The 8,373-nt window shown below is 40.9% G+C and overlaps 1 protein-coding gene across 1 annotated transcript; it reads left to right on the top strand.

Annotated features, from left to right (window-relative positions):
• The first annotated feature begins 3,237 nt into the window (after nt 1-3,237).
• Nucleotides 3,238-8,258, top strand: atf5a (activating transcription factor 5a). Its single transcript, XM_085797930.1, has 4 exons — nt 3,238-3,512; nt 4,430-4,678; nt 4,984-6,169; nt 6,265-8,258. The coding sequence occupies exons 2-4, from the start codon at nt 4,537-4,539 to the stop codon at nt 6,449-6,451; spliced, it is 1,515 nt and encodes a 504-aa protein (XP_085654056.1). The 5' UTR covers nt 3,238-3,512; nt 4,430-4,536; the 3' UTR covers nt 6,452-8,258.
• Nucleotides 8,259-8,373: the final 115 nt, after the last annotated feature.

The following is an 8,373-nucleotide window of genomic DNA, read 5'->3' on the forward strand; positions in this document are numbered from 1 at the left end:
CTCCATCCATAATATGTCTCCATCAATCTTCTGCTGATATTGAGATGTAAAGTACAGTACGGGTATTAACTTTATCATCCCAGGTCAGCGCAGCCTGAGCTTCATGTGTGATGCGTGTCTTCATTCAGGGTGTGTGTGGGAGTTAGAGCTAGTTAGGAGTGATCTCCTAAAAGCTGTGACATCCCAAAGGAGGACAAAACAGACGCTGTAGTCCTTTACATCAAACACCTCTAATTCAGCATGGAGTCCTTGAGGAATAGTAAATAAACATAACCATGTGACTGACTGACTCCGATCAGTCATGGCTCCATGCAAATGAAGTTATCCTGGTTTAAACATTCATGAATGAAAAAAAAAAAAATCATATTATGTTTGTCACTTTTTTGAGACCTGATTATTAGTTTTCATGCCACACATAGAAACAAATGAGAATGATTTGTAGGCTGAACACACACAAAAACAACCACAAATCCCCTCTGAGAGGTTTCCATTCACAAGTTGTAACTGAATTCCATGTTTTCTTCATATGTTCAAAGAGGGGCAAAAGTTGAGGACAATAAATTCTGAGGGAGATGATGATGAAATGATGGTGTAACCCTTACTAACGTGCCATACGTGCACTTGGCATGCAGCATTGACTTTTCTGACTTCTCCGCTCACAATATTCAGACAATGAATTCTGGTATCACTTGATGGACAATGTTGTTTTGTTGTAGAAAAGTGATTATAAACATCTAAAATACATTTGAAGTTCAGTTTCATCCAAACTTGTTTATGCCATCTGATGTCCTTCACTTAATCCACCACGATCAAGTTTAGTTTTGTTTTCAACAACTTGGAAATTCAGGATTATCCTGATTTTGCTGTGAGACGCTATGGCCATTGGATTATCTAAAAGAAGAAGGAAAATTTATAGTGTTTTGCTGTGTAATTAACTCACTTTACATCTTCTCCTAAATGATGATAAGGGAAATTGTACTTAATAGTGCGGGCAATGGGGAAATACAACAGCCGTGTCACAAGGAGCACCTTGGACTTCTCTCATGATGCGCAAACAGGAAGCCCTCTGTGGACCAATTAATACAGACAGACAGAGCAGTCAGCGATTTCCTGGGAGACCCTGCAACTTTACCAGCTACTACTGTTTCAATCTGGTCTCCATTACGACCACATTTATCTGGATTGCATCAGGTTGCCTCGCTACAAATCTCTAAAAGCTCCACTCATATGGTAGCTATCACACAGCGGGCAATTTGCTGAATAGCCCCTCTGTGACAGGGCCGTCCCTTTAAATGACTCAGATTAACACAGATGGACATGTGTATATCAGAGCTCCACGTCAACATTTCACTCAATATTACTGTAATCTACAGATCCTGAGTTTAATCAACTCTATTCGAAGGATGTGTTTCATTTGTGTGGAATCAACTCCTCTGCAGTAACTCTGGATAATGTGATTATGTGAAATTGATTTAAGTGAGATGTTTCCCGACTTACACAGATGTTGCTCAGTGGACGAATCTATAAGTGGCTAGCCGCTCGTGTCCGCATCAATATGCAAATTCAGCAGAACTGGAAATAAGCCTATTGGTTTTGGTAAAATGATAATGTCACAGACATGCAACTCAGCAAATGAGACGATGGAATAGTTGGCCAGGGAGGGGGGCAAAAACAGAGGCAAGGTGGATGGATGGAAAACAGCAGGTAGAGAAAGAAAGAAAGAGAGAGAGAGAGAGAGAGAGAGAGAGAGAGAGAGAGAGAGAGAAGAGAGATGCAAATCCCATGGCAACAGCAACCAGAAAACAAGTCTAAAATAGGGGGCAGTGTCCGCTATTACTATAGCAACAGGAGAACAGCACATTCACTCAGCTTCGGGATTTGCTGAAAGGAGAAAAACAAAGCTTTATTCCTCACATAATTGTTATTGGCAGTCATTAACAGTAAATTAATTTGCCTCTGCCAGCTGTGTCTCACTAAATTAGGGATGAAAATAAGAATTCTCAAAGAGTGTTTGGATAGCAGGCAACAACACAAAGCGAAGAATTTATCCCCCATCAGTCGCTGAATCGCTGTCATTTCATCAAACAATGCCTTAGTGACACTGAGCTGACAACTATTGATTAATCATATCAAAACATAAAATGCATGAAAAATGATTTGGCAGAACTACAATAGAGTATTTGCAAAATAATACCAGATTCTGACTATCATAACAACAGACTCGCTTACATAGCCCTTTTTCTATCAAAACAATGAGGCCAGTAACGATAATTAATGACAATTATAATAAGTTGTTCTGAAAATAAATGACTGAAATGTCAAGTTGTAACACAAAACACTATAAAGCTTTTCTCAGATTTCAAAACTGCAACACTGATCTCCACACCCGGTTTGTTTACCTGGAACATGTGCACAGTCTGCACTGCAGGAAAAAAAAAAAAAAAAGATAACACAGTGATGCTTTGCCTTGCCTACCACTGTCCAATCAAATTTCACATCTGCCCGAATCCGACCAATCACAGCGCGGCAGTCGGAGCACGCGCAACCAATCGCTCTGAGCGTGGACCACTGATGCAACGGAGATGCAACAGCCTTCTCCTGAACAACAAAGTGCGCTGTGAATCAAATAGTCCCCCTCCAAAACAATACCATGCCTCGCCGTACAGTAAAGTGTCTGAAGAGTACTGATGTGTGTTTGATTTGAGAGCCGTGTTCACGTAAATGAAGCCTCTCTGCAGGTGATGGACGTTAGATTTTTTTTTTTTTTTTTACGGGCGATGTAGGCTACATCCCGTCGAGATTACAAACTAACGTCTCCCCTGGCAACAATGGGCTCCAAGAAAAACAATGACACGGTGTAACGCGTTACAGTAATTGCATTACTCTAGGATTACCACTAGATAACACCACTAAATCAACTGGAATCACTTATCGTTTACCACCAAAGATTGGCGATGAAATTAAATGAAAACCAATGTTTTAAACGATCCTCTTCCAGTCTGTTAATGTCACCCTTCTGTTTCCTTCGTTCAACACGAAAGGTTTTTTTTTTTTGAGTTTGAACAACGGTAATTCAAGAATTTTACAACTCATCTTACCACAACAGCTAAAGTGCTGCCGCTACACTTTGGAAACAACCGTGGAGGAGGAGTAAAACTCACAGCAGCAGCAGTGAGTTTGTGGGACGTCCTTCAACCAAGACCGCGGAGGGCGGGGGCGGAGGGATCTACAGCGAGCAGCACGGCTCGCCCTGGTGACGCAGTTGGTTGCTAGGTGTGAATGAACTGATGCTTTCTCACAATTAAGCTGCTCCTCAGTTTACAGGTCGACCACAACAAAGCAACAACTCGTTCTTTTTTCCGCTGCCCCGGATATTCCGAGCTAAAAAAAACCCAAAACAAAACAAAAACATGGCTTTTTAATTTCTTGAAGCTGTTGGACCCGAAAAGAAGTCGTGCTTTGCTTTAGCAACGCACCCCCAAGTGCTCTACATTTTTTCCCGCAAGGATGGAGTAAGTCATTGTTACAGTATCACTTTGTTGTTTTGTGTGTCACAAGTGCTCCGCACATTGGCTGCTGGGTTCACCGTGCTTGTGTTTCCTCCGATTTAACACCCTCAAGTAGACTGTTTGTCTAAATATTTAATGCGTATTTAACGACCTTCCCTCCATTGTGTGGGTTGTTTTGATTGCTTTGGTAATTATACATGACAGTTGTGTTAATATTTGATGGTGAGATGGCAATGTATATTGAAGTACATGTGTTATCTCCAGCTCATGTTGATAAAGTTTCGCATTTGTCAACTTTAGTTTGATGCCTTGCACTTTGATATCACATTATTGTCACCTAAACTGCTAAATGGCTTAAGTGATCAAATAGAGGTGATTAATTTAAAAGGCACACGCGATTGGAAGCAGCTGATCTGCATTAATCCGATTAATGATCAGGGTGTCTCACTCAGAGAGAAATAGTTACTAACCCCTGGTGTCTCTTGTCAACAGTTGGGCCCTTGACAGCGTCACTAGGTCCCACGTGTTTTGAGGATGTCAAGTGCATGTTGCTTTGGGCCAGTTCAAACCCCAGAGGAGACAGATGTCATTTTTGTACCGCTGACTGACAGTTTTGAGTCTTGTTTTTAAGAAATTATGTATTTTAAGGTGTATTGGTATATTTGTGTGGGAATTTGTGTATTTTTGGTATACATGTGTTAAGGAGAGTTAATTGTCTATTGCTGAAAAGCCCATAATCCCTGCATCAAGACCTGCAGGTGATTTCTTCATTGTAGTACCTTTGTTAAAACAGACCGAGTCATGTTGAGAAAGTTGCTGAGGGCAGCAAGAGGGATATTCTTGAGTCCACCAGCCGTCTGAATAAGTTGGGTCTTTTAAGCTGCAGACTTTTCTGAATACTGTCTCTGTTTACCCTCTAGGTTTCATTATGCTCACCCAGCCCTGCTCTCTGTGGCCCATCTGTCATCCCCTGCTTGCTCTCAGCATATGCTTGGACTTGGACTGAATCAAAGCACCAACAGACAAAATGATGGCAACATCAGCTCCTGTTTGGAAGACACTTCGTGTCTGCCCGGCAGACCCCCTCGCTCTCTCTCACCCACAGGCTAACCACAGCCAATCACAGGGGTGCAGGGGGGAGGTGTCAGAGGAGAGTCAGCACTTAATTGGTGAGTTGCAGCGAGTACGCTTTTTTATATTTTTCCCCATTTCAGGTGGGCTCGGCACTGCAGCACATTCGTCCTTCTTGAACAGTAAGTAATAAACTAGCTTCGGCATCGATATGCTGCAACTTTATTTTTAAAAAATCTTGCTTTGCATTTACTATTGTCAGATTATGCTTTTAGAGAACTGCGACATGCACTGTCGGACGACTTATATTTTTATATTTGCATGAACGCTATTTTTTAACTGCAATATATTCCTCCACCACAGAGCTTGTAACGAATGCAATTTTTTTTACCCTCCTCAATAGGTGATGGTCTCACTGACTGGATGACGGAAGAAGTGGATTTCTCCTCGTACCTCCCAAACCCCCCTTCCCCTCCCTCCTCCACCAATGCCTCCCTTCCCCCTTCACCCCTCCAAAATGATATCCAGGTGCCCTCTGACTTGGAGGTCATGACCTCCTTGCTGCAGGAGGAACTTGCCCAACTAGAGGACTACTTCCTGTCTGAACCAGTGCCAGAGAAAGGGCCAAGGCTGGGAAAATGTGACAGGGGTCCACTGCCGGTGGGTCCTCAGCCGTTCAGTCAGCTGCCATACGCATCATACTCTACATCCAACCAATCGGAATCCAGCCCACTTCTTGTTACCCTGGCAACCGGAGAACTGGACCTGCTGAGTATCTGTGGCGGGCCCATTGGGCGATCCAAAATACCAAGACACGCCCCGTACAGCTGCAGTCGCCCCAGTGGGTGTGGTAGGAAAAGAGTCCCTGATGGTGTGAGGTTCAGTGAAGGCTACGATAATAGTTTGTTGAATTCCAAAGGAAGCAACTCAGGTAACTCGGCAGTGACCCTGACAGGTAATTATGGCTGTGGAGAAGAGGAGCAGCTGGTAGGAAAGAGCTACTGTCTGGGTAGTGCAGTCGAGGTCAGAAGATGTGCCGTTCTACCCAAAGAAGAGAAAAACTGCTGTTTCAGTCAAGATGTTATCGGTGGTGCGAAAGTTGTTGGTGGAGGTTTTGGCTTTGGTGGATCACTTGATGTCCCGCATAAGAAAGAGGATTTGTTGATGTATAGTATGAGGGAGGTCAGCGGAGGAACTGCTAACAACGAGGTGCTGAACAGTATCAAAACTAGTGTGGAGGTGACAAAAGCCACCGTTTCTTGGAAAACCGAGAGTGAAGGTTGTTATCTTCCACCAACACAGCAGCCAGAGGCCTATCATAGCTTTTTAGGCAGCATCACCGAACAGGTCAAGGCAGAGAGCCTACAGATAGCGCAGCATGATTTACACTGTAATTTCCTTGAGGATCAGGGCCCAGAGTGTCTTTTAATGGCGAGGGAAAGTCTGAACTTGGAGTCCTCAGGGCATAGACAAGCATGCAGGCTGAAGGAAGACCACTGTGCTGTGAAATACGAAGTGGACCTCACCCCAGGTGAAGGCGGAGAACGCAAACAGAAGAAGAGAGATCAGAACAAAACTGCCGCTCACAGGCAAGTTTTAGTTTCTGCTTGATCAAGAATAACTTCTTTTCACATGATTTTAAAGGTTAAAATCTTCATTGAATTTTTTTATTTGCCTAATGCAGGTATCGCCAGCGAAAAAGGGCGGAGCTTGATTCTTTGGAAGAACAGTTGCATTGCCTTGAAGGGAGGAACCGGGAGCTGCGGGACAAGGCAGAGTCCGTAGAACGTGAAATCCAGTATGTCAAAGACCTGCTGATTGAAGTTTACAAGGCCCGTAGCCAAAGGCTCAAGCAGGACACAACAGTGTAACACCAAGCTCCTGCAAGTACACTCAAAGATGGTGTAACAGGGAAAATGTGGAGCTTTTTGTGTCTTTATGATTGTCCAGAATTGAATGTTTAATTTAGTTTTTTCATGGCGGGCGGGTTAAATGCATGCTTTGCGAATTATTTTTTACATTTTAAATCAACACTATCCAATGCTTCCACTGCTTTCGCACTCTTATCACTTGAGCCTGCACTGTGGCATTGCAATGCTTTAAATGACAATCATTTTAATGGGTCTCGCACTGCGTGAATCTACAAATTGAAATAGGGTTATTTCTTAGGAAGTAATGTTATTCATATGCAGGTTTAGTCTTTTTAATAGCCTTACATTGGAATTGATGTCAGCAATAGCACTTGTTATTATTTTTCTGTTTTAACTTTTATTTGAAATTACTTTATCACCCTTTTCAATCACTGAAGTAGTGAAATATGTCGTTGCTATCGAGTGGATTGTTTTATTTTGAACACGTCTTTTAAACCAAATATTTTTCTAGAATAATTTCTGGGCACCGTCAAACAGCAAATGATATTTCAATAGTGGTGAATATTTTAACGTTTAAATGTGTCGACTTGTACAACTGCGGAAAGAACCACTGACCTACAGAGGAGGAAAAAACTTGGTCAACTCAAAATTTTTATTTTAATCATTTTAATATTTTATTTTTCAATATCTTTTTAGACCAAACATTTGATTGACTACGGTTTATGCAGTCCTAAATATTCAGCAATCAATCTTTCCTTTTTCTGTGAAGGTCAACGCTTTGTTAAAGATGTCACTTTGTCTGCTATATTTACAATTGATTTATTTTTTTATATTTTCATTGTGTGTAACAAATCCCATTTTTTCTTCAGCAGTGGTTGCAAATACTGCCCAAATTCTGAGAACAAGCAAGAACTAATTTAACATTTATACTGTTTTTAAGGTGGAAACTGACATTTTTATTGTGTTTGTGGCAATTTGTAAAATTTACTTCTCTTGCATATTGCATATAATCAATCTCTTATGCAGCTCAGGATATGCAGTTTATCCTACAAATGCAAGTAGATAATTCATTGCAGGAGCTTACAGACTTTACAGTCTGTCCTTCATTTTACATGGTTTAGATCTCACAGGTTTTCCTGATGTAAAAAAATTGGTTTTTCAAATGTACAAATGTTGTAACTTGTGGTAGTGACTAGCAGTCTCCTTCTGCATGTTTTTCCATAAATGTACCTTTCTCCCTCTCTCTGGAATAGCAAAATTAGGATTTCAGAAAAAAAGACTGGATTCTTTCTCTAATCTGCTTGTTAAGGCAATAAGTTTTATAGGCCTCTGGCTGATCTGCACTAATTTGTAAGAACTTTTGTATATTCAGGGAGTGGAGTGTATTAGCCTTTTCTTTGTAGAAAATTAACTTAAAAAATCTCATTAGACAATTTGTCAAGGCTTTTGTCTTGTTTGTTTTAGTTCTTATGTTACTATTTAAAAGAATAACCACTATTAAACACACCTATACTGAGATTTTTTTCTATGCATATTTATTTTAAGACAATCTTTTTAAGAAAAAAAAAGTGGTGGGTATTTATTTATAGTTTATTCAGTTTTGGGCAAGAAACTTGTGTCACATTTTTGACCCCCCTGCGGTGTACTATCAACTCTGATTGTTAAAACCAAAAATGTGTAATAACAACATACTTTAAAAAGCACATTATAATGATTTGTAATGAAGTTAATTTAATCATACATACGTATTTTCTTTGTGTGTGTCGTCAACTTTTTCTCATTACAAAATAAAATGTCATCAACTCAATCTGCTGTTTGTGAGAGTTTCAATGTCTCCGGAGGCGGCCGAACCCACCAGAGACGAACTGCGCTGACTATTACAACCAGATAGTACAATATGCTGAGAGAAATCATTTGATTTT

The sequence above is a fragment of the Trachurus japonicus genome, chromosome 14 (genome assembly GCF_045865225.1).
Source record: "Trachurus japonicus isolate A0001 chromosome 14, Traja_1.0".
Classification (NCBI taxonomy): domain Eukaryota; kingdom Metazoa; phylum Chordata; class Actinopteri; order Carangiformes; family Carangidae; genus Trachurus; species Trachurus japonicus.

Bases quoted from the DNA above. Each gene is read 5' to 3' on its own strand.
- atf5a (XM_085797930.1), top strand. From the start codon at position 4,537: ATGATGGCAACATCAGCTCCTGTTTGGAAGACACTTCGTGTCTGCCCG. The intron at 4,679-4,983 runs GTGAGTTGCAGC...CCTCCTCAATAG, and splicing joins GGAGAGTCAGCACTTAATTG to GTGATGGTCTCACTGACTGG. The intron at 6,170-6,264 runs GCAAGTTTTAGT...TGCCTAATGCAG, and splicing joins AACAAAACTGCCGCTCACAG to GTATCGCCAGCGAAAAAGGG.